This window comes from Anastrepha obliqua, chromosome 1, assembly GCF_027943255.1.
Source record: "Anastrepha obliqua isolate idAnaObli1 chromosome 1, idAnaObli1_1.0, whole genome shotgun sequence".
Lineage (NCBI taxonomy): Eukaryota > Metazoa > Arthropoda > Insecta > Diptera > Tephritidae > Anastrepha > Anastrepha obliqua.
In genome coordinates this window covers 117,083,947-117,111,855 of record NC_072892.1, presented here as the reverse complement: position 1 = coordinate 117,111,855, position 27,909 = coordinate 117,083,947, and the positions used below count along the sequence as shown (strand labels likewise).

At 37.3% G+C, this 27,909-nt stretch overlaps 1 protein-coding gene across 1 annotated transcript in view; it reads right to left on the bottom strand.

The window, feature by feature from the left end:
* The window catches only part of LOC129235825 (cell adhesion molecule Dscam2), a 273,431-nt gene that overhangs the window by 130,751 nt on the left and 114,771 nt on the right, over positions 1-27,909 (bottom strand). Inside the window, exons 6-9 of the mRNA XM_054869869.1 lie at positions 26,303-26,452; positions 25,976-26,096; positions 3,246-3,363; positions 2,604-2,827 (exon numbers count right to left, since the gene is read on the bottom strand). Coding sequence (XP_054725844.1) covers positions 2,604-2,827; positions 3,246-3,363; positions 25,976-26,096; positions 26,303-26,452 — 613 coding nt within the window. The remainder of the gene's footprint in view (positions 1-2,603; positions 2,828-3,245; positions 3,364-25,975; positions 26,097-26,302; positions 26,453-27,909) is intronic.

Sequence of the window (27,909 nt, the reverse complement as noted above, 5' to 3'; positions counted from 1 at the left end):
TTAGTGTCTTTTGTGGGGAAGCAAAAAAATCGCCCATCGCTCTGTGAAAATCATATTCTAGGGATCAAAATAAGAAACTTTGCCGAAGAAACCATACCTCTGAAACGAATTCTGATGTCCCCCAATTTGAGTCGAACTTTTTAGTTTCTTTTCTCATGTAAAGGCCAAAAATAGTGATATTTTGAAATGATTGTATGGGGAACCCCCAGGGGAGTTCCAGGGGGTCTGCCACTGGCATGGGTGGATCGGCCATCCAAAGTTAGGGGGGGTCGGTCATACATTTGGACTCGATTGGAGCACTCTAAATGGGTCAAAGTGGGATTTTTGGTTCGACCCAAATTGGGGGACATCAGAATTCGTTTTAAAGGTATGGTTCCTTCGGCAAAGTTTCTTATTTTAATCCCTAGAATACGATTTTCACAGAGCAATGAGCGATTTTTACATCGACCCACCCTAATGCACTGCCCTCCACGCCATTAGAGATCCACCGCCAAAATATCTTGGCTCAAGACGCAAATCACTCCAATACTTGTTAAATCCATCTGACCCATTTATGTTAAATTTTTTTTCAACAGAAAAGATAACGTTAAAAAACTGGTAAAATTTGGAAAACTTTTACACTTGTGAAAAGTTGTTGTATTTATTTTAAATTACAAGATTCCAAAACGGCCTATATTATAAAGAGCAAAGGTTTTCCGTCTCATTTTGCGGTCAGCGCAAAGTATTTCAGCTGGCTTCATTTTAGAGAACTTAATACAGGTATCACTCGAGATAGAAGGTACTTGGGCTGCACGATTTTCGATTTACTCGGAAAAGAATGCGATATTCCCACAAGGTATTCGAGTTACACCGTTTCTTACTGATTTTCATACACAGGATAAATAGAAAAAGGAAAAATAATAACTATTTATCATATATTTATTAATATAATTAAGCTAATTGCAGAATTATTTTGCTCCTGCTCTTATAAAGTGAAAAAATATGAGACACTAAATCTGTATTTTCTCTTACGCAGTTTCGCGAATTACACACGCGAATAAATTTTCGCACTTAACGGGTGTTTAAAATTTGTTTTCATCCACCCTGATTATTTTTAGCTCCTTAATTTTCCTCTTTTGTTTTTTATTTCCGCATGACCCAATCACCTCCTCCTATTAGACGACCTATTTCCCGATATTTTTGTTTCGGAAGTAAACAACAAAATTTTTTCTTTTTGCCATTTCTGTAAATTGTGATATATTATAAAATGGCAAACCATCCTAAAATTTCTACATTTCCTAATAACAGTACTGTGCTTTTATAATTTTGCAACAGTAATCTTGTCTACTCTCTTCTTGTTTAATAAAAATTATGTTAATTTTGTTGCTTGTTAAGTGAGATTTTTCTCTTAACCCGCACTTGCAAACATTGCATGGAAACATATTTTATCTAAAATAATAAAAAATATAAATAAAACTTTGGCGAGTTTATTATTATGCAACGGGGGACATAGTACATGAAGGTTGATCAGATTGGAGGTATTTTTTCGAATAGGGTTTTTTTGGACAGATCACGTGATGGACGGGAGACTACTGTCAAACTATATACATAATTTTTTCAGTACTCCTTAACATTTCATCACGGAAAGACTTACGCCTCAACAACGTTTGCAAATCGTACAATGGCATTACGAAAACCGACGGCCTATGAAAAGTGTTCATCGCGCGCAAAGGCCACCTTATGGTGTTCAGCGATGAGCAACATTTTTTGGCTTAATGACTACGTCAATACGCAAAATTGCCATATTTGGTCTGAAAAGCAACCCGAAGCATTTCAGGAACAGCCCCTACATCTATTGAAAACAAACAATTGGTGAGGGCTTTAGGTTCAGCATCGACCCACATTCTTCAAAGATGAGACAAGCCATAATAAATGACAATTTGATGCCGAGAAATTGAAGCCCGTGATCTCCACAACATTTGGTTCCAAAAGGGCGGTACTACTTGCCATGCAGCACGTGAAACAATGGATTTACTGCGTCTTGAACCACCAAGCTCGTCTGATATCCCACATTTGGACTTTTATTTGTGAGGGTGTGTAAAGTCTAAATACTTTGTGGATGAATCAACTTCGATTGAGGCATTTGAAGCTAAAATTACTAAAGTTATTCACGAGCTACCGACCGAACTCCTCCAGCAAGTCATTCAAAATTGGTGTTTACGGATGACCGAATTACGGCGCATTTTAAGGCAACATTTCAAAGGGATTAAAAAATAAATGTCATGAAATAAATAAACAAAAATAAAAAATATTGCCCAATCAATTTGAATTTTTGTTGTTTTGTTTCAATTTTAAATCCGGTACCTTGAAATTGATCGCCTTTTACATTTACTGTAATTTTAATAAATTTTGGAGTTAGTTTTGCGTTCTATTCGGCTTTATCGGTTTTGTTTTCAGATGATATTCACACAAAATCCTATTATGGGTCAATTTTTTCTTGCATTAGGTGCAAGTAGAATTTCTTATGAGAATTGCCAACCACAAAAATTGGCCCGCCTTAACCTATGTTACATATCTACAAAAATCCATATAAAAGTTTTTTGCGCAAACATATTTCCACTTACTTCTCGCGACCGCTGCTAAGCGCACTGTTCCCCTGCAGTGGCATGCCATTATGCAGCCACTCGATGCCGTCGATCGCTGAACCCGTCGTCGAACAATTGAAAATTGCCATTCCACCCGAATTGACAATTTGTACTTGCGGCAAAATATGCACCGACACATACGAATTCACAAGCAGGCGGATTTCTATGCGCTGCTCGCCGAATTGATTCGCTGCTTGGCAGACCTGGAAAATTAACAAAAAAAAAGAAGAAATAAATAAAATGCATGAAAATTAGAGACAAGTTGATTTGGCGAAATGGAAAGGAAGATATAGAGTGAAATAAGAGCTTGGCAAAAAAGTATAATTCGACTACACAGCAACTCCGGCACTTTAAATTTTCAATTTACGCGGCAAGTTGTCGCTAATGGCATTTATAACTCGATTTTAGCGTTGCGAGTGTTTATACGAGTGAGACTGTTGCAGTTATGGAATGGATATTATTATATAATAAAGTACGCAACTTGCAATTTCAGTAGCGACACATTTGATTTCCGACAAAGAAGTTATTCATAACTTCTGCAAGCACTCCCACTTATTTTTTACCCTCACTCCCGCCACCCACAAACATATTTTGCCAAAAGGCGCTACTATGCTCACTTACCCATTTGCCAGCATCACGTTCGTCAGCATTTTTGATGAGCAACAGCGTGCGTGACAATATCACACGCTGTGAAGATGGAATCGGATATAATGCTGATGAATCCGAGACGCGGTACCACCTGCAAATAGAAAAGCGTATAAGCAGTCATAAGTGAAAGATAGTCAAAAAACGAAAAAAAGGAAAACAACCAGGAAAAAAACCAAAGAAAAAAGAAACAGCGAAAGAGAAAGAGTAAACGAAATGGGCATCCAGCGGGTATGCAGTCAAAGATGTATCAGATTCTCTGTGCATACCTATGGATAAGTGAGTTTGTGTGAGTGTTTGAAGCAGCAGCAGAGAAAATGCCTGAAATAACTCAACCAATATCCGTGATATTGTGTGCGTGCATGCCTGCGCCTGAGCACGTGCATATACGACTGGATGTGTGCGCCTCAGCTGCAACCATGACAATGAATTACTTTCTACATTGTCAGCTCAACAGTTGTTCTACAACCTTAAATGTGCAACAACAACTACGGCCTTTCTCAGTTTGCGCTGACTGCGCATCACCCGTGAGCCATTTGTTTAACGAAGTTAATATGCATTTATCTGTATGCCTCTTACATACATAAATACGTTGTTGCACCATTGCTTATGGAACGATGTGTTGGTGTGTTCGAAAGTATTTTACACCACTGCCATTTTTATAGTGATTTATTATAATAAATTTACAACTCACAATAAATGTTCATGTAAACTATATCATTAAGTAAAGTTTATCACGCACGCAGCAACAGCACGCATATACAGGGTGACTCAAGAGTGATGCAGGTCTTTGACAGCAATTATTTGCAATATGCAATTAAAAAAAGGATTCAGTTAATTGGTACTACAGACTTTGATAAACTTAGTCTTTGAGCGATACTTAGTTGAACAACGCGTGAAGGTGATTCAAACGACTGATGAAAATGGTAACTAAATAGTCTAAGCTAGCGATCAGCCCTCTCCTGCACAAATTCAAAAAAACTGAGTCAGTTCTGCCACAAAATTTTGCTGCTGAGAAACCAAGTGTGCGAAAAATCGCGACAACCACAACTTTTCGCCGGTTATATGCCCTCAAGTAATGCTGCACATTCCGCACCACATCGGAGGTTGCTATACTAGTAATTGCGGGTATGCTACCAGTTGAGCTGCCAGCATTCGAGTTCGCTGAGATAAAAATCCACCGAGTCAATCCAGCATAGCTGGCCAACCGAAAGACTTAACGGGAGCCAAACATCCGTGTGTGGCAAGAGGATCGGAAGAACTCTATGAACGGATGATGGGCGTGTCGATTGATTTCGAATATCTTCAAATCGATAAATCGATAATATTGACAAATAGACTTCTAGGCATGGATGCTTTAAATCTTATCTGCATGGATTTTATAAGGACGACCCGTACTGCAATGTTTGTGACAACTTAGTTGAATGTCCAGACATATTTTCTTCGTCTGCCCTTCTTTTGAGTTCGAAAGGAAAGAACTGTTAGAGTTGGGAAGCAAATAATGGTTAGTAACTAAGTGGATATTATGCTTGAGTCAGAAGTTCATTAGTTCGCTGTCAGTAATATGACAAAAATTGTAATTAGCAAGCTGCGTTGCACAGATTTTCATGAAGAGGCATTAGGCCCCTCCCCTTCCTATGAAGTAACACTTTCCAGTTGTTCCGCGCGAGTTTGGGGTCGGTTTTTAGTTTGAGACTCCCCTAAACTTTTCGGCTTTCAGTGCTTTTTGCCACCTCCACAAAAAACAATTCGACGTTTTGCACAACAATTAAACCCTTCCCGCAGCATCGTTCAATGGATTTTAACTATTATATATACGAGTACATAATTGGAGTTTTTCTGTGTTTGACTGAGCTCCTGTTCTTATTTGTGACATGTATTTTTATGCCGCTTCCGAACGGCAAATGGTTTTCTATGAGGAGCTTTTCCATAGCAGAAATAGAGGTTTGTCTGCCGAAGGGCAACCACTATAAGACAGAATTTTTTGTAACATTTGGCAATTCGGAGCCAGAGCTTCAAAATCGTGCACTACCGCACTAAACCATTCGGTTGCAGCGGCCGCCATGATCTATTTTCATATGAATACAAAATTGAATTGACGGAGAAACAGAAGCCTAGAGACCAACTGACAGGACAAACTGTCGCCGAGATCTTTCAATTTGACACAACAGGACATCTTTCTCTGGAACTGCGCAAATGTATGGACTTTGCAAATACGCTCAAGACGATGCTAGAGCTAAAGAACGAAATCATATGCGTTTTAAATAGTATACAGCCGAAACTATATCTAAAGGTCTGGGAAAATTGTGTTATGTACATCCCGTGTGGCCAAGGAAATTGGGGTGGACATTTAACGGATATTGTATATTATTTCATGCAAAAATCACATAGACTGAACCAACGATAAAAAAAGCAAAGACAGTCTTACTAAGTCAACCTGCACTTACTATATTTTAAAACAAAAACTATGTGCGTATTGAATGTTGTAAAGGAACCATGCACATTCATGCTCAACTTCAATCAGTTTTGACTAATATTAGATGATAGCGGTCGCCACTCAAGGCCATGAAAAAGCCTTTAATAAAAAAACCATCTTCAGTTCGGAGGCGGCATAAAAGTGTAGCTCCCTCTGTTTGGGGAAACCAACAAGACGCACACCACAAATAAGAGGTGGAGCTCGATCAAACTCCCAACAAAGGGTTTCAGCGCCAATTATATCATCCAATTAATCGTTCAAATTTGTTTATGAATAACTTTTTCACCAAATAAGACCAATAATGATTTCGAGTGTTAAAAATCTTTATTTTGACCTTTACGCACCCCATTGCCTATTTGTTTGTATATTGCAGTTGTCTACTTCACAATAGTCGAATATGATTGACGTACGACGGCACTATTTTCAAAAGTTATAAATCTTCCGGCAAAGTGATTAATTTTGCGCCACCTTCTATATCGCTTCTTGTCTAATAAAAACCTTACAAATCGACATTTAAAATTTTATAAAGAATTAGAAAAACTTCACGAGCTTTATTTGTGGTTTCCAGAACAATTTTCGGTATGCAGTGTTATGGCCTATGGAATTGTATTAGCTAAAAAGTTTCAATAATTTTTTACTCATTTTATTCCTGACTGTGTTCGTATTTTCTCCATAAAATAAATGCACGAGATTTTGTTGTATAAAGAAAATGAGCAGCACTGAAAAACATATTCAGACTATACCATACCGTGAATAATGAGCGTTGAATTTGTCATAGGTTATACTAGTATGCACATACATGCATACATATATTTGTTAAGAGCAATTTTTTTCTTTATCTGATTATGATTATACCCAGATTGCTCACAATGGTACTCGCAGATTGAAAATAGCCCTAAAAGTTCGAGGGTCACCCAGGGTCACCAACAGGCAGTTATAGAATTTATTTTTCAACCAATTCAAATTTATTCTAGAATATACTCCTATATTTCTATTCTCTTTCTATATTCCTTTTAAGGCCGGCCACACACATACAGTTTCAACTGATAGTTTAAACTGTACAATTCAACTGTACAGTCTAACATCCACGTGTGTGGATATTTCAGTTTCAGTTCAATTCAACTCTACAGTTGAACTGAGACAGATGAAATTTTCAATTTTTTAAACTGAAAGTTTAAACTGATTATTACGTGTGTGGGGGTTCGCTGTACATTTCTCAGTTCAATTAAGAGGAGGTGTGTTGTATTCTGTGGTATTCCTTTTTAAAAGTATAATTTTCGCGTAGTTAAGATGGCGCGTAATAAACCTAATCAAATAATTAGCGATTTTATTGAAATGTATCGATCGGAACCTTGTCTTTGGCAAGTAAAGAGTCATGATTATCATGACCGTATGAAAAGAGATGATGCATATACCAAATTAGCAAAAAAATTGGACGAAATTGAACCTGGTGCTACGAAGAAATCTGTTATTATCGTCTTGCTTCTTCGAATCCATTGCCAAAACTGAAGAATTGAACTGTATGTGTGTTTGCTTCAACAGTGTACAGTTTCAACTGACGGTTTAAACTGTTCAGTTTAAACTATCAGTTGAAACTGTATGTGTATGGCCGGCTTAAGAGTCTATTTTTAAAACAAAATATCCATTAAACAATTCAACTCCAGTTGAATTTAAACCAAAAAATGGTGCCGAAATTTCTTTGAAAGATTAATTCCCATGTAATTATTGAAACAAGAAATGCATACATGGCAAATTATTGTTGGTTTTTATTAGTATAAAATACACGATGTTTTCATGTAGATAAATAAAATTTTTGCAGGGTGAATGCTATTTTATAAGAAAATTTTCTTAAAACATTAAGCTTAAAACATTTTTAAATCTATTATTTGTCCACATTTTGCGATCAGTTGTGCATATACATGGAATTTAATTTGAAAACGACTTAGTTTGGCTAAGGAATTGGAAGATCTACCAAAAAAAATCGATTTGGACATTCCTGTTTATATTTTCATTTGCCTATGCAAGTGGTAATTCGAGTCAAAGGCAACATATTATAAAATGCATCGACGATTGACAAAAGATAATAGAAATGTACTGTAATGTATGAAAGTAAGCCAAATAGCCGCTTTGTTTCTCTCGCAGGCAAGCAAAGGATTACTGCATTGGGTCAGTACCTTAAGTTTATTTTTTAATGGATTTTATCGGTAGCTCCTCAGCCAACACCAAATGATTAAAACATTGTTTCATTTCTGACACGAAAAAACTTTTCAAATAAAATCATTTATCATTCTGATCAAATGCCTGATCGTATGGGACTCCCTTAATGCCTGTATTTTTTAGTATTTATTTTCGATAACTGCGTGCAAGTTTTATGTATTAGCCCACTCATTCACCCATCAACGTTGACATTGGCAATGAAGTTGCTGCACTCGAGTGCTTGACATGAAAATGAACTTCCAATCAAGTAAATTAAACATACATACACACAGATGTTTGTATGTATATATAACTAAGTATTCGTTGCAATAATAATGTAGGGAAAATGCAAATGTATGGCAAGGGTTTTTAAAGTAAAATAAGCTTATGAGCGAAAAATGCGGCAATATAAAAGTTGTGGTGTTTTTGAGATGAAATAGAAAGGAATTGAAAAGTGATCCTTTACGAGATATGGACATCAGTCAAGAATGAATGGAAAAGTTTAAGAAATTCGAGATAACTATCGTGCATAGTTGACGAGTAATTCTGGTTAACTATTATTCACCAATAAGGTTTTATATAGAGTTCTTATTACCAGCGAACTCACATTGCCTCTCATTAAGCGTGTTTTCAGAACATGTAAAACTAAAGTAGTAGCTGAAAAAATTATTATAGAATTACGCGTCTTAAAACTTTCCGAAATTTTCGTGCCCATATACTACAATTATAATCGTCTTGAAAAAAAATTATAACCCAAAATACACGAGTCAAGCGCTAAAAATTCGATATTATTCGGCTAAATCGCTCGATTTGCATAACTTTTGGCGAAAATTAATTTGTAATTAATATTTAAAAAAAGCATTAAATAACAATTGAAATTCAACTTTTTCAACTTGGGCGTAATCACTTTTGTTCAAGAGTTATGCTTAATCGCCCCCTCACCAAAAGTTTCGATATTTTTTGCTTTTGTTCGTATACATTATCTACTCACAAATTATACTTAGTTTTGTGGCAAATTTCGCTTGTTAACAATTGAGTAGGGAGCTAAGGAAAATCAAAAGTGTGATTTAAGAACTGCTGAAAAAACTTAACATTTCGAGAATGTTTTTTCACCGCACATCAATCGTTTTTCCCAAACGTCTGAAATGACAGACCGAAAAAAAGTGGTCGTTCTTGTCTGATTCAAACCACTACAGCCATAAAAGCCGCTCGAGAAAGAATTCGCAGAAATCCCCTTAGAATGAAGGTATCGACCAGACCTATATTAAGACTAATTAGAGGATCTCCGTCGCTCAACTGGTCATCTTTTGGCAAAGCGCTTAAAGAATATTCGATTTGACGAATGCAAGTAGCTTCTTGCAATGCAAATATTCTTTTCACAGATGAGAAAATTTTCACTGTACAGCAAAACGACAAAAATCTAAGCCAAAACTTCTAAAGGCGCAAAATTGTTGCTCCAAGGGTTCAGCGTGGCCACCATCCAGCCTCCGTAATGGTTTGGTGGGGAGTGTCTTGTAAAGGCGTTACATCTCTTCATTTCCAGGGGGATGTCTTAAAAGGGGCGATGAAGCAGTTGAGCAGTATTCTTTTCTGTGGAGAGCGTTGGATCTTCCAGTAAGATTCCTCTACAGCCCACAAAGCAAAAACCATCAAGGCGTGGCTAAAAGAAATATTCCTGCATTCACAGCCACTGAAGATTGAACTACAGTTTATGATCACAATTGGAGAACATGGCTTGTCGAAAACTTCACAGACAATAATTGGTTCGAGCAGCGACGTCAATATCCACAGAAACCGTACATGAATCATTAGCTTCACGGCCTAAATGTTTGAAGGCTTATGTAAAACCAAATGATGACCATTTTGAATTAAAATTTAAAATTTTCTCTTAATATTTAATGTTTCAAAAAAACTATAACTTCATAAAAAAAGTGTTATATTTTCATATCTATAGGGCCCGCCATCTATCGTTACGGACTTGAACTAGGTATTATTTGAAAAATGGTAACACTTAGCTGTCATCTGATTTGACAGAAAATTAGTTTTATTCTTCCGCTGAACGAAAATGGTTGTGTATACGCTCAAAAAACGCTGGGAAATATTGCGACATTACTTTGAAAATCATGGTAATGTTGCAGAATGTGTACGGAAATTACGTACGCCAATGGGAAGAAGAAAAGCACCGAATGAAGCGTATGTGCGTTACTTTGCAAAAAAAGTAAGAGAAACAGATTTGCTTATTGACAAACCAACGCGTGACCGACCAAAAACCGTGCGTACACCCGAAAATATTGCTGCTGTGGCCGAGAGTGTTCGTGAATCACCAGGAACATCAACTCACCGTCGTTCTCAACAATTGGACATTTCGGAGACATCATTGGGACGAATTTTGCGTAAAGATCTTGGTATGACGCCGTACAAAGTCCAAGCCAAGAGCCATATGAATGAAGTTGTGTTCCATCATTAACCGGAAGGATTGTACTTCAAAACAAAAAAAACAGTTTGGAAAAATATTGAGTAGTTTCTTTTTTATAGCATTTTTAATTCCGTAAAGTTATATGGCGGTCCCTGTACAAAGGACTCAAATTGTAACAGAACTTATGGCAGGATTAAGTAATGATATAGATATATGTAATATGCTCATATATATATTCCTATAATAGCTGGCTAATATTTTGTGAATTTATTTCAGTTGAATTCGAAGAAATTTAGCAGCTCTTTTTAACTTGAAATTCCGGGTAATTTTTGAACAGGCTGTGCTAAGCATCTATGCAAAACAAAAGCATAAACAAATAACTGTAATTATTTTGAAATCAACCAAATGAAATGTTACTGTTTTATCTTTTACTGTATAACATCTCAATGAAATTTCAATAAAAATTATATTTCAACTTTTTTGCAGTAAGAGTATTCAAACCTCGACTGTCGTAATCAGTAGAAAGCTCTTTGATGCAAATAAATTTGTATAGTAAACTCGTGTAACAATGCCCCGACACATGGGAAAGTCGATTCGTGTCCAATACTAGGGTTCTGTGCTAGTGAGAGTGTTAGGAATAGAATTTTTAGTTTTGCACCAGCACAAGAAAAAAACAACTTTTAATAGTCTGCTAATTTTAAGGATTTAAAGAAACTTGAAAAAGCATGCAAACGGCAAGTCCCTGTGCACTTCTTTCTGCGTATACATTTTTGACATTTTTAAAGAAAAAGGCGCTTCAGCCTCATCTATCAAAATGTGCGTTGTGTGTAGGTGTAGGTACACGCAAGTGTAGATAAACAGTCTTTTTGACTTTTTTCACTTGTTTCGAAAAGGAAAGTGGAATGATTTTTACAAATTTCTCTTCATTTGAGGTTCCTCACTAAAATTTTAAGTCCTATAAAAAAGAGATATGTGGAATAAAGAATTGTACAATAAAGGACAATTTACTACAATTTAAATCTAGTATCGCTCACATTCGTTTTTCTCATGTATCTAAAAAAAAATCAAAATTGTTACACAGTGTTATGCAAAAAGGAGAATTAATAAGCTATAAACAATAAGCAATAATTAATCGATCATATATTGCTTTTCTCAGTGTGCGGGAAAAAAAGTTCTAATTTGTAACACAGTGTTATACAATAAAAATAATCAAAATCAATGGGTCACATATTGCTTTTCTCAGTGTGGTAAAAAAAGTTTAAATTTGTTGCACAGTGTTACACAATAAAAATAATCAATTCGTTTGAACTGAGTGCAAGAAAAATAACAATTTAATAAACGTAAAATTTTCATAAAATAAATGTGTTTTGCATGTATTTGACCTGAAAAGTAATTGATCGAAACTTTGGTATAATTGAATTAAATTTTGATTACTTCAATTTACATTTGAAAGGAAACGAACAATTTCATTTGATTTACTTAACTCAATTTAAATTTTAAGCAAATATCGGCTTAACATGAGCTCCTAACTCTCAACTGGATAATCCACTCAAAAGCGAAAAAACCAACCCACAAAAACAATAGGTTCAAGCACTGAAAATTAATATACCTACATGGCGTATGAGCAACCTACATCACAAATAATCAATCACTGTCAGATAAAGCTACTGATAACCGTGCGGACGTACATATAGGCGAAAAACGTCTATGAACCTTTACGCAGCCTAAAACACCAGTTAAGTCAAAAACGTCAGTCATTTAATGTGAAAAGGCGGCAAAATCGGTAGTGTTCTGTACACACAGTCATACACACTAAAGCAACGCTGAAACAAAGGCTAAGGCACTAAGCGCCATGAACGCTGCGGATCTCGTTGCCACATAGAACAAAGTTGATTATTAAACAATTTGCGTTTTACGACTGAAGTACTGCCTACCAAAAGTGTATATGAAAAATAAAAGTCCCAAACAGAAAGAAACAAAATAAAGTAAAACTGGGGATTACTAGGGTCTACATTGACTGCCACCTGCAGGATTAGGATAAAAAAAACACGCCCATATGCACGCCATTATTAGGCCGATAGTGCGTATGAGCCAACCTTTTCTGCAAACCGACAATATGGCATTGCATTTGTAGTCACTCATACGCCCCTACGAATAACTGAAAATGTACTATAATCATTTTTGCTACAGCTTTTGTGTGTGCCTTCGCTTTAGTTGAGTTTACATAGCATTAAATTGCGTTGCGCACGTGCTTCGAATGGCGAAGTATTTTTGCTACGGTGGCATATCTTTGCATGCACACAAATCTCTGGCAGATTATGCTTAAGCAGCATTTATTGATTTCGAAATGTGCTGCCTGTCACACATAGATGCGGGCATGATAAGAAAGCAAGGTAGCGAAAAATAGAAAATTGGAGGAAGCGCTAGTGCGGTAAGACGTGAACTGTGAATTGGAAGATACAATTTATTTATAATATTTTTTTTGTGTGTTTGCTTGGCGTATCTTTTCAATCTTACAAATAACTTTCGGGTAAAGTCAGAAATTGCTATTTTCGGGTGGGTATAAACAATTGAAATTTTAATGATGGAGATGGAGGTGGCATCTCTAACATAAGGCATATAATTTCATTCTGTTTTTTTTTTTTCTTTTTTTTCTACAACATTTAAGTTGAAATGTCGGATGGCAATAAACGAAATGTGCTGCTGGTTGTACATCTTTTATGGCACTATCCATCTGCACCCCAAATAGTCTCAAGACAAACATAAACAAATGCTAAGTATAATTAACGCTGAAGATCTGCGCAATATAGGCTAGCAATTGAAGTTAGGCACTAATAGTAACTCGTACGTATGCCAGGCAAATGAAACTCTCAAAGGCCCAGCATTATTTTTACGTCTGCAACAAACAAGCAGCAAGCTCAAACAGCCTATTAGTATAAACATTTATCTGTTATCATATTATACTATCCACGTTTTAGTAGCCTCATTCATGCGTTGTGCATGACCACTGGGCCGATAGGGCACATGGTTGTGATTCACAGAATAAATAGGCCACCCGCATTAAGGGGTAGTTAAGTGTGTATGTGGTAACACTACTGTTGCTCAAATGTCATTTTGGCTGTGGCAAGCATATTATGTTATTGTATAATAAAATATACCTATGTATGTAGTTACATAACTGTATATATAAGCCGCATAAGGGAGTAAATATCTGTGCAGTTTTCACATTTGGTGCGCCATTATGGGAGCATAAAATCCAATAACTGCCTTCAGCAGCGGAAAAGTACTAAAACCAAGCAACTAAAGTAAATATAATGGCCTTTTCAGTACATATGCACCGGTGCTGAATTATTGCTTCGAAGATGTGATTTACGCTTAAATACTTATACACGAGTATATTATTGATTAAGATCTGAATCGTTGGAAAGTACAAATATATGGACCATTGCATCTGATGATCCTTGCTTAGTAGGAAGACATCTCACATTGCAAGGTACGATTTATTGGGCAATGAAAGATTTTAGACCTTCTTGATTGAATCACAAATGTGGTTGGGAGTACTTTTAACCAAAGGATGCTTCGCACATGGCTTTGGATGAAGAGTATAAGCTTTAGTATGGTCTGAGACATTACTTTTTGCTCTGAGCAGAAATTATGGATATATATTTAGAATTCATGTCTCCTTTCAATTTGCATGATAGCTCTACATTTTGTCTTTTGTTTTCCCCTGTACAAAGTCATACGACACACAGCGTAATTCCATCAACTCTTCCTGCTTCGCAACATATCAACATATCGGTTGACGCAGAAGAGTTTCGTAGTTATTCATAAGCCCTAATCTTATCATAGTCAAACTTAAAATCCTTAAGACAGCTTCACTATTCGATATAATGCTTATTTAAACAACATTTTCCTCCAACGGAAGAATGCTATGCCGAGATAGGGTAAATCAATACAAGGACCTAGGCATAATCAACAACAGCAATGCCGATACATCTGTGGCCATAAGTGACCGAATAAACTCTGCAATCAACAATTCTACCTACATATCAAACTCTTGAAATCGCAACTGTTAAAAAGAGTGCAAAAGCTTTGCGTGTATAAGTCGTTCTTCTTCTTCTTAATTGGCGCGATAACCACTTACGCGATTTTGGCCGAGTTTAACAAAGCGCGCCAGTCGTTTCTTTCTTGTGCTAACCGACGCCAATTGGACACACCAAGTGAAACCAAGTCCTTCTCCATCTGATCTTTCCAACGCAGAGGAAGCCTTCCTCTTCCCTTACTACCACCAGCTAGTACCGCATCGAATATTTTCAGAGCCGGAGCGTTTGCATCCATTCGGACGACATGACCCAGCCAACGTAGCCACTGGACCTTTATTCGCTGCGCCATGTCTATGTCGTCGTAAAGCTCATACAGCTCATCATTCCATCGCCTGCGATATTCGCCACAGAATCTTACGCAGAATCTTTCTCTCAAACACTCCAAGCGTCGCTTCATCGAATGCTGTCATCGTCCACGCTTCTGCGCCATACGTTAGGACGGGCATGATGAGAGTTTTGAAGAGTGTTAGTTTTGTTCGTCGAGAGAGGACTTTACTACTCAATTGCGTACTTAGTCCAAAGTAGCATTTGTTGGCAAGAGAGATTCTACGTTGAATTTCAATGCCGACATTTTTATCGGTGTTAATGCTGGTTCCTAAGTATACGAAGTCTTTTACAACCTCAAAATTATAACTGTCAACACTGGCGTGGGTGCCGACAGGCGAGTGCACCGACTATTTGTTTGATGACAGGAGGTACTTCGATTTGTTCTCGTTCACCATCAGTCCCATTCGCTTTGCCTCTTTATCCAGTTTGGAGAAGGCAGAACTAACAGCGCGGTTGTTAAGGCCGATGATGTCAATATCGTCGGCATACGCCAGCAATTGTACGCTCTTATAAAAAATTGTGCCTGAGCGATTAACTTCTACGGCTCGTATGATGCTCTCCAACATCAGGTTAAAGAAGTCACACGACAGCGGTTCACCCTGTCTGAAACCTCGTTTGGTATCAAACGGCTCGGAGAGGTCCTTCCCAATTCTGACGGCGCTGCTGGTGTTGAGCAACGTCATCTTGCATAGCGCTATTAGTTTTACGGGGATACCAAATTCAAACATCGCAGCATACAAGTAACTCCTTTTCGTACTATCGAATGCAGCTTTGAAGTCGACGAAAAGATGGTGTGTGTCGATTCACCTTTCATGGGTCTTTTCCAAGATTTGGCGTATTGTGAATATTTGGTCGATGGTAGACTTTTCAGGTCTAAAGCCACACTGATAAGGTTCAATCAGTTGGTTGACGGTGGGTTTCAGCCTTTCACACAATACGCTCGGTAGAACCTTAAACGCGATATTTAGAAGACTAATCTCGCAGTAATTGGCATAGATTGCAGGATCGCCCTTCTTATGGATTGAGCAGAGCACACTTAAATTCCAATCGGCAGGCATGCTGTCATCCGACCATATTTAGCATAGCATACTCACGTATTTCGGCCTCTCGTTTCTTCTGTCCTTTCTCTCTTCCTTTTTCAGCTCTCTGTAGCGATCCCACATGGCTCGCGTTGCGCCCGATCGCAGCGTGGCTCTATAGGCGGCATCCTTTCTTTCTGCGGCAGCATGACATTCCTCGTCGTACCAATTGTTTTTTCGTGTTCGCCGGAATCCGATTTCTTCCTCGGCGGCGGTACGTAGAGAACGAGAAATGGTGCTCCATTGCTCGTGCATGCCGGTTTCTTGGGCAGTACTCTCTGAGAGCAGGAGTGAGAGTCGCGTGGCGTATCTTCTGGCTGTTGGTTGTGATTGCACCTTTTCGACGTCGAACATTCTTTAAGTGGCGGGTCCCAAGCCCAGCGCACAACCAGCTATCCTGGAATGTTTCACCTTTTCACTTTAGCTCACTCCCGAACGGGTGTTCGGAAGCTACCCAAAGGATACTTGGGCTAATCCCGGGAGTTGTGAGCTGCTTGAACCATATGCAGAAGAATCGTCCTGGCCACTCCCAAGTGAAAGACGATCAGTAACTTTCCTCACTTGCGTGGACTTCTACATATGGAACCATCCTCCGTATAAGTCGTTAATCAGGCCAATTTTTACGTACGGTTACGAGGTATGGACTCTTAAAGCATCACACATAACACAAATTTTAATAGAAAAATAACTCAGAAAAATGTATTGTCAGATGGCGCATATCGAACAAGAAATAACGAAGAGTTCGATATAATTCTAGAAAGAGAAAATGCAGTAAGATATATAAGAGCCCCCGAATAAGACGGCTGGGTCATATTAGCAGAAGGCCAAAAAAGCTACTAGCAGAACATATCACATAACACCGGTGGGAAAAAGAAGCAGAGGTAGATCGCTCAAAAGAAAGAACAATAAACGTTGCCAATTAGAAGGAGCTGACTAATAATCGAGTTGAATAAAGGAATGTAGCTGCGGAAGCTGTAGTCCGCCAAATACTGTGAGACTAATGATGATGTTGAAAGCACAAATGCCAACCTCTACGTTTCAAGCCCAGGTATTGCCAAAAGCGGCTTCTTTAATTTCGTTTTGTCCTCGTTCACCACCAAACCCGAGGGACAAAACGAAGTACCTCCTGTCTTCAAACAAACAGTCGGCGCACTCGCGTATCGGCACCCACGTCACTGTAGACAGTTATAAATTCGAGGTTGTAAAGGACTTCGTCTATTTAGGAACCAGCATTAACACCGATAACAATGTCAGCCTTGAAATCCAACGTAGAATCTCTCTTGCCAACAAGTGCTACTTTGGACTAAGTAGGCAATTGAGCAGTAAAGTCCTCTCTCGACGAACAAAACTAACACTCTACAAGACTCTCATCATGCCCGTCCTGACGTATGGCGCAGAAGCTTGGACGATGTCAACATCCGATGAAGCGACGCTTGGAGTGTTCGAAAGAAAGATTCTGCGTAAGATTTTTGGACCTTTGCACGTTGGCAACGGCGAATATCGCAGACGATGGAACGATGAGCTGTATGAGCTTTACGACGACATAGACATAGCGCAGCGAATAAAGATCCAGCGGCTACGTTGGCTGGGTCATGTCGTCCGAATGGATACAAACGCTCCGGCTTTGAAAGTATTCGATGCGGTACCAGCTGGTGGTAGTAGAGGAAGAGGAAGGCCTCCTCTGCGTTGGAAAGATCAGGTGGAGAAGGACTTGGCTTCACTTGGTGTGTCCAATTGGCGCCGGTTAGCACGAGAAAGAAACGACTGGCGCGCTTTGTTAAACTCGGCCAAAATCGCGTAAGCGGTTATCGCGCCAATTAAGAAGAAGAAGAAGGCTTCTTTAATACAAAAATACCGGATTTAGACATGACTACACACAACTGCGTTCACAGCAATAGCAGCCGGATTATTGTAGCATTTTGACTGTTTATTAATTTTTATAAATTTTTTGTTTGTTTTTTTTTTTTAAGTTTACTGTACAATAAAACATACATATAGGGTGATCAATTAAGAGGAGTTTTTTTCATTTGCGTTTTTTTTACAGATCGCGCGCGAGTTGTGGCAAACTGTCATCGTAGATTTGTTGAACAGCGTTTGGCATTTCATCATGGAAAGACTCACACCGCAACAACGTCTACAAATTGTTCAACTGTATTATAAAAATCAGCGTTCTGTGACAAGCCACTTGCCATACAGCTCGTGAAACAATGACTTTATTGAGAAGTCATTTCGGAGAGCAGCTGATTTCACGTTTAGGACCTGTGAGTTGGCCACCAAGATCTTGTGATATCACACATTTGGACTTTTTTCTTTGGGGATTCGTGAATTCCAAGGTCTATGCTGATAAACCAGCTACGATTGAAGCTCTGGAAGCCAACATTACGCGTGTTATTCACGACATACCAGTCGAAATGCTCGAACGAGTGTTTGAAAATTGGACCTTCAGAATGGACCACCTTAAGCGTAGTTGCGGCCAACATTTGAATGAAGTCATATTCAAAAAGTAAATGTCAAAGAATGTCCTTTCAAATGATAAATAAAGGTTTTGAACATAATTTACATTTTTGTTTTTTTTTAACTATTGAAAAAAGCACCTCATGATTGATCACCCTATATATTATTAAAAATTTCACACTTGGCACAAAGTTTTTAAAAATATTTGGAATTTCCTTTTAACGAGAATTTATGGAAAAAATTCATGTAATATATATTTATTTTTAATATTATTATTTTATTTTCAGTTTGGTTTTTGATTAAAATAATTTTAGTTTAATAAATATTTTTTTTAATTTTTTTCTTAACGGTGTTATGCGTTTTTTTCCATGTTAAAAAATGCAAGCATTTGCATATTTTGTTTGAAAGAAACGGCATGATACATCAATGAAAAAATGTCAAAAATCAATTCGAATTTCGAACCACTTTCAGTCCAATACACAAAAATTAAATAAGCTGCAAAGCTGCACACATAAAATTTTTCGAAAAATATTTACTTAAAAGTCTTGTATATTTGAATTTATAGATTTCACGAAAGGATTTGACAAAATATGGGTACCAGATGTCCTTAACCTATTAAGAAAACGTAAAATTGATAACAGAATAATAAAACTTGTTAAGAACATTAACAAAAATAATAGTACCTCCATAAATATAAATAATGAAAAATCAACAAAAATACCTATAACTACAGGCATCAGGCATGGTGACAGTTTAAGCTCCCGTCTATTTAATATCATTACGGATGAGATCATCACCACTGTAAAATCAGCGCCGATAAATGGATATAATATGGATGCAAATGAAATCAAGAATGTTAACAGATGATGATGAAGCTGTGATTTTGGCAGATATGGAAGATAATGCGTAAAGACTATTGTATATTTTCGAGCAATCGGCAGCTCATCTTAGAATGCAAATCTCCGACACCAAGCCAAAAGCCATGATCGTGTCGAAACAGCCGTTGAGGTGTAAACTGGTCGCATACGAGCAAAGCAAGTCATGAGTTTTGATTACTTGAGATCGACAATAACATCGCATAGGGATTTGGCGTAGGAGTTCAAAACGCAAGCAACAAAAGCAGCACGAATTTCCGGGTACTTGAGAAATACAGTGTGGAGAAATAATACCATGAGTTTTAGGAGTCAAACAGGTATATACAAAGCATGTGTCCGCCCTATCATGACATATACAGTTGAAACAACACAGATATGAGCACAACACAGCACAAGACTTGATCATATCAGAAACGAAGAGATCCGTTAATTATGTGATGTTCAACATATCTGCAAATGAAGTCGAAGACGTCGGAAAGAGTGCCAAAAACATGTTAAGAGAATGGAACCTGACCGTATAGCCAGAATCGCAATGGAGAATAAAGCAATAGCCAATAGACCTCCTGGAAGACCACCGAAACGATGGCCTGAGTACTGGACGTCTGAATCGCAAAATTATTGAATTGTGATATGTATTAAATTGTTTACTATAAAATTGTTCGTATAATAATAAGAACTGTATATTTTAGTGTATAAATTTCTATTATTAAAAGAAATTTCGTAGCAAATAACAAGAACAATTCGCCGTAGCCGAATGGGTTGGTGCGTGATTACCATTCGGAATTCACAGAGAGAACGTCGGTTCGAATCTCGGTGAAAGCAAAATTAATAAAAACATTTTTCTAATAGCGGTCGCCCCTCGGCAGGCAATGCCAAACCTCTGAGTGTATTTCTGCCATGAAAAAGCTCCTCATAAAAATATCTCCCATTCGGAGTCGGCTTGCAACTGTGGGTCCCTCCATTTGTGGAGCAACATCAAGACTCACACCACAAATAGGAGGAGGAGCTCGGCCAAACACCTAACTGAAGTCTAGGCGCAAATTATTTATTTATCTAATCATAAATAAAGTGGAAGAAGAAGAAAAATTTTGTACAAAGTTCAAAGCTCTAAGTTATATGATTTTTATTGTAGTTTGATCTATATTTTTATAAATAAATATTTTTTACACAAGAAATAATTTTTACAAAAAAATATTTAAGCAATTTATCTAAAAATAAGTAACTACTAAAAATATTTTTGTACAATAGGTAGATAGATATTGTAGATAAATAGATAGATTCATTTATTTTTCTTAAAAAATGTAACAAAACTATTGACATACCTAATACCACTGGAAAGGATTCAACGACTCGCTGCTCTGTGCATAACAGGAGCGATGGAAACCATTCCAACGGCGGCGCTGGAAATGATTCCCATCATGCCACCTATTGACCTTATAGCGGAAAATATGGCAGTGAAATCTGCGAGAGGTTTGTAGCCGCTGGAGTATTCACCTGCAGAACCTTCGGTCACAGCTCAATAGGGAGAGAAGGTTTCGCACTACAATTGAAGAGGAGGGATGGCACAAAGGCATGAAGCCTAGCCATAGAATTTTTTACATCTATACAGACGGCTCGAAAACTTCAGATGGAGTGGGAGCGAGTATTTACTGCTCAAAACTAGGGATAAGGCAGCCTATCAAGCTGTCAGATCACAGCAGTATTTTCCAAACGGAAGTTTTTGCTGTTGGGAAAGCCGCGGAGCTAGCCTACACTAGAACAAGAAAGAACTCAACAATTAATATATACGTGGATAGTCAAGCAGCAATAAGAGCAATAAGCTCATATTTTATTAAGCCCAAAAATGTTCGACGGAGCAGGGAGGCCATAAAAAGGCTAGCCGGAAACAGTAGGCTGCATATCTACTGGGTACCTGGTCACAAAGGCATTATAGGGAACGAAATAGTAGATGAGATAGCAAAAAGTGCTGTGAGACTACCATTTGAACAAGAGAACGACATACCGAGACCGCTAAACACAATATACAATGAAATGGACGACCACATGAAAAGGCAAGTGGAAGCTAGGTGGACTAACCTGACCACATGCAACACAGCAAAAGTCATGTGTAGAACTAACGACAAAAAACTTACTCAATTCGTACTTACGCTCTCGCGAAAGGAATACAGAACTATCATAGGTATGCTAGCAGGTCATAATCTATTGGCTGCACATGCATAGAAGATAGGGATTTGGTAACACGGACAAATGCAGGAAATGCAGAGAGGATGTTGAGGAAACTCTAGAACATATTTTGTGCATTTGTCCGGCATTATTAAAAACACGTTTAAAATGCCTGGGAACATGAGGATCTGGAGGACGTCTCAAAAGCGGATCTCCCAGCGCTGCTTAGATTCGCCAAAAGTGCTGACGTCCTACATGATGTCTACTTTCGGTATTCATAGAGGTCGGTCTCCATCTGGTATCGCTAGGGACCAAAAGGTCTATGCGTGGCTTGTTGCCAACCAGGCTAACCTAACTTAACCTAACAAAACTATTTATTATAGTTTTTACTTAATTTTAGTGAATAAACGGCAATGACCTTAAATGCCAACTGCCGGGAAAATTAGGTAGATATTTATTTACAAAACTATTCATCTATAATAAATTACACTGTGCGACTGTGATTTTATACTTTTATGGAGACCCAGTACAACTTGTAGGTATAGTAAAACTAAGAAAAATGATATAGGAGAAATTTCCAATACACCCCCAAAATCTCGTTTTATGGCCATAAAACCGTTTTTCAGTAGGTTGATGTGAAGAATCACTCCTAACTTCGCCAATTTCCATCCGATTTCGAATTTGTTTTTTTAGTTCGAAAGAACAAAAACAAGCCTTTTTGACAGTCTGTTGACAATTTTTCTGAAATGACAACTGACGAGACTGTAGGCGGAAGTATTTGGAATTTTTGGATTTTTTCTCTATTTTTTCAACTTTGACATAATTTTTACGATATTATCCGATATTGAGGATTTTTTTTAGTACACTACTGTTATAGTAAATTTAATTTTGCGTCGAATGAGCTATATTTGACTGTAATTGAATTAAAATTAATAGAGTTGTGTGAGTTGTAAGATTTTATTTTATTTTTTTTACTAATTTGGTATGTAGGCATCGAAGCATGAAAATGATAACAAGTGTCATTATAAACACATAATATTTATTGGAGTATTGTGCAGTGCAGCACTGTACGGTATGGTACGGTGCGGTACGGTGCAGTACACAACGGAACTGGTTCCAAACTTAAAAATGCATTGGAAACGGCCCTTTGGAATTTAGTATGGTACGGTACATTTGTCATTCTCTTCATCAGTTTTGAATACTTCTCTGTAAGAAATTCGATCATCATCATTCATCTGAAGTCGTCATCAGCTAAATTCCATTGTTTAAATCTAGAAGCGAGCGTTTCAGATTGTCTTCCCGATAGAAGTAAATCACGAGAAAGATCCTGAAAATCGGAATTTGATACAATGTGTCGTACTGAAGACTTAGAACCAGACGGAAAGTACTCTTCATCATCAGGTTTATTGTTATCAGTTTGATCATCATCAGCAATGAGTTGAACTTCCTTCAGTTCATGAGCTGCAGTTGAGTCAATCATATCGTCCAAGACTACGGGGTTCTTAACAGTTGCAACATCAGCATACTTTATGTGCTTTCGAGCTTTATAATGATGACCGTTTACATCCGTTTTATAAAAATAACAATCATCTGGTTTATGATAAGGCTGATGATGCCACATAATCGGAGAATATTGAGAAATTCGACTTTTCTGGCAACGTTTTGATTTATATCTCTTGAATTTCAATGAAGCAAACAATAAAACTTTAACGTTTTAATAAGGTTAAATTATAATAACAAACTTCTTTTGTTAATCAATGTACAGTGTGAACTTTGGTACACTTGGGAACTTTTTCATATTTCTATTCAAAAAAAAAGTGTGTGATAATATGTCAGATATTTTCGTAAGTTTTAACCAGTTCTGTTGTATGCAGTACAGTACATATATACTCCAATAAACATTACGTATCTATAATAACGCATCAAAACACTTCCTTATTCCCATTTAGCGTAAGTTATACCTACATACCAAATTAGTAAAAGAAAAAATAAAATCTGAAAACTCACACAACTCTATTAATTTTGATTCAATTACAGTCAAGTATAGCTCATTCGACGCAAAATTAAATTTACTATAACAGTAGTGTACTAAAAAAAATCCTCAATATCGGATAATATCGTAAAAATTATGTCAAAGTTGAAAAAATAGAGAAAAAATAAAAAAATTCCAAATACTTCCGCCTACAGTCTCGTCAGTTGTCATTTCAGAAAAGTTGTCAACACACTGTCAAAAAGGCTTGTTTTCGTTCTTTCGAACTAAAAAAACAAATTCGAAATCGGATGGAAATTGGCGAAGTTAGGAGTGATTCTTCACATCAACCTACTGAAACACGGTTTTATGGCCATAAAACGAGATTTTGGGGGTGTATTGGAAATTTCTCCTATACCATTTTGTTTAGTTTTTCTATAGCCACAAGTTGTGCTAGGTCTCCATAAAAGTATATTTAATTTGTTTTTTTTTGTCACACAGTGTTATCTATACTTTAAAGCAGCAGTAATAAAATTGAAACTGAAAACCACTTACACCATTTTGAACATGAACACGATCTTTTTAAATTTCAAATTATTCTATGTCATCTCTAAAATACCTTTGGCCTACCCTATGGTCCAGTTCTTTATTTTATATATTCTGTCCGTACTCCTTAGTTCTCTATTCCACATTTATTTCTGTTAGTAGTGTTAATACAATTTAGAACATTTTCTCATTTTTCTGCCCAATTGTGTTTTTCTAACCCCGTTTTCTCTAATTCATCCAATATTTCAGGCTCCTTTAAACTGCCGGAAACGAGCAGCGTTTTTCAAGCAGACTGCTTCGCGATCCTGCAAGCATGCCAAATGCTTAGGGATCGCTGCTGGGAGGGAGACATTAATATTTTTTTCGATAGTCAAGCTGCGATCAAGGCCCTGTCGTCGCCATATTGCAGCTCTCTTTTGGTTAACTCCTGTAAGGAGGAACTCAAACGTTTCGAACGTGCAGGAAACATTTCCCTTATCTGGGTTCCTGGGTACAGAAATATAGAGGGAAATGAAATTTCCAATGAACTGGCCAGGAAGAGGTCGACAGAAGCGGTTCAATTGTCTCCTTCTCAGACATCGAAGTCCGCTTGACCATCGTTAAAGGGAAACTGCTAAATTTTATTCGCTTTAAAAAAGCGCAAGACAGATGGAGGTCTGTCTCAACAAGTGCTATTTCAAAGCCACTATGACCTCAATACGATAGGAACAGAATGCTTAAAATTATGGGAACTCTCCGCTATTCAATTTACAAACTCATTGCGGTGTTCACTGGTTACTGGGTGATCGGTAAATATGCGGAGAAGCTTGGACTTCCGTACAACCCCTATTGCAGAATCTGTGGGGATCCTGCAGAGAAAGAGACTGTTGAGCACTTTCTTTGCAAATGTCCGACTCTGGCGGCTAGGCGCTTGAGGAAATTCTCTAGCCTAGATCCTTTTTCTCTCCTCCACTATATCAACAGCACTGGATGGATGTAGATGATTTTCTCTTCCCTACATTTTTTCGCAGATAGTGGTCCACATTATGGTTTCAAAACGGCACGTAAGTACTACTTGAAGTGTACCTGTAGTGCTCTTGCCATCTAACCTGCCTACCTTACATTGTCATTTTTATTTTTTCGATAATTCGCCACCTCGAGGAAAAATTATTATTGCCGATTTGGCTAAGCTAACCTCCGTGTTCAATTTTTCACAGTAAACCTCTCGATTATTATTTTTTTTTTTTTTGAAGGGTATTTATTTCATCCACCAAAATGACTACATATATCAATGGTAAAGAGAACCAACCGTATATTTGGATCGTCAACTTTCAAATCACTACTCAAATCTTCGTGCAATTCATTTAAATATAGCGCAAAAAAGTAAAGAAGACATCAGACACTCTTGCCTTACCCCTGAGAACGTTTCAAAATCATCTGAATATTCTTCAACTGTCCATATTTCAGGTCTTGTCTAAAGATATATTTGTTCAATTAAGTTAACAATTTTGGAATGTATCCCCAGGCCCTGTGTATCCCCATGCCACTTAGTTGGTAAATAAGCAGTTTTCTGGGTACTTTGTCAAAGGCAGCTGTAAAATCAGCAAAAAAGGCGTAAATTTTATTTTTTCGTAAAATTTTAGGTGCACTATTTTTTTGCACAATTCTGCCGCGAAAAGGGGACATAGCATGTCCTATACGAAAATATGGGTATTGGTACGGCTACCCGTATTTATTATCAAAATTTAATTATAATATTGAAAATAGAAAAAATTGGCGAAAGTGTCAAAAGTTATCACAAGTGGCCCCTCTCATTTGTGTGTGTCAAGGAATCTTATAACTCACCCCATGTGTTTTGTTACTAATTTTTTTATAATAAAAAAATTAAACTGTTCGAGCCAAATACTCAATAATTAATAATTTCATATGTAATAATATTTTTCGTTCTTTTTAAGAAATAAAAATGGGTTTAAATTTATAGAGAAATTAAATTTAAAGCTACTTTATTCTTACTTGGGGAAAACCCAAAAAAACAAAAACATGCATATTGCAACCTATTTCTGTACGTAAATATAGATATGAGTAAACGCACTAAGTATGGCACAAAATTGTTAACAACTTACGTAAATATGGGAAAAGGATTCCCCTGGATGTTGCATTGCAAATGGACATCATTGCCACGTTCCACATGTATTTCCATGACCGGCTTCTGGGTGGTGCGCGGCGCAAGATTTTTGCTTAGCTCTGCAAAAGATATATTCGGGTAATGTGAAGGCACCAACAAATTTTAATTCTAGCTATAGCAATTTTTCTTTCATATACACATTTTTGTATGTAAATGTATTGGTATATTAAGTATATATGCAAGTATTTCTATGCCAACATTTGCTTTCTAATGGAACAAATTTACATACATTTTAGCCAATTTGCATAATATTTTATTTGCATACCTTTCACCTGCAACATTATAGCATCACTGCGCTGCTTCTCGCCATTCAGTGTATTAGTAACCAGGCAGGAGAACTTAACCAAGCTGTCTTCGGTGCGCACAGAGCGTATATAGAGATCGCCATAGGAGGAAAGCACCACATAGCGTCCAGCTGTAAAAGTTGAAGTAATACAATATTTTATTTTGGTATTTTCACTGCGGCGTTTAAGAAAATTCGTAAGAAATAAAAAAGGGAATGTTAAATATGTAGTGCCCAAATGTTGAATACCAGAGGTGGTTAACACTATTTTGTAGAGGAAAACAAATCTTCAAAAAGACTACGCATTTGCTGTGAAAAGTCTAAATTTACTTCTAACTAAAAGTGGTTTTAAAGGCCAGAACGCTCTGGTTTTTTTTTTTTGAGATTTTTTCGCGCTACTTCAATGAACTCTAATGTTACTAAAATGTTACTAATCTTAAAAAAACAGATTTTCAAATTTCCTGATATTCTATTCTTTAGCCCGTGAATGATGGTGCTAAGAGTGGCGCTTCTTGAATTTCGAGTTTTAATTTTACACTGCTTCTCCATGGAAAGAAATACCGTTCAAACGAAGCAATGATGATGCACAATGCAGTGGACATCCAAAACAGCAAAAAACATCAAAAAATCCACAAAATCGTTTTGAATGATCCTAAAGGGAAGTTGCGTGAGTTAGCTGATATCGTAAAGATATCAAAAGTACGAGTTGGCTTTATATTGCGTGAGCATTGACTATGAGAAAGCTATGTTCAATGTGGGTGCCGCGTTTGCTCACTGGTGACCAAACACAAGAACATGACAAAAAATGGCAAAACTACATTAATTGAACCTCGCATTGCTCCCACATCCACTACTTTCACCAAATTTGGTTCCCAGCGACTACTGGTTGTTCGCAGACCTAAAAAAAATGCTCGCCGGTACGAAATTTCACTCGAATGAAGAGATTATCGCTGAACTGGGATCAAACGGTGAAACCACAAAAATAATATTGAAGTGCTAGAGTGGCGCTGGAATGATTGCGTTGTTCTTGATGGAACTTACATTGACGAATAATACTAATTTTGAACAAAACAAAAAAGTGTTTTCTTTGTTACGGCCAGGACTTTTCAGCCCATGTACTATATCACAACTATTTGGACAACTGTGTTTCCCCTTAATAAGCGTAATACTTTTTGATTCACCCGATAAAAGTGATTTCAATTCTCTACCTGACAATAAACTATAATTTTCATGAGCTTTTGTATCCGCTCAAGTGAATTTCACAATTAAATCATTCGGTTTGAGAACAGCGAAAAACACACACAAACAAAAATGCACTACAAAAATGCAAAACTGAATGCACTACATTGGCAGTTCGCCAACTAAGTCCAGGTTGCGTCACCACAAAAAATTGCTGGCAAGTTTCCATACGTACGCCACAAATAGGAGGAGGAGCTCGGCCCATCACCCAAAAAAACAGCACGTAAGCGTCAATTATCTCAGACAGGAATAGGCACATCAACAATATCCGAGTTATCGTTGAACAGTCAGGTGAATGGGGAACCCCGCTCTGTCTCGTATTTATATACTTTCAAAAAACGTTCGATACT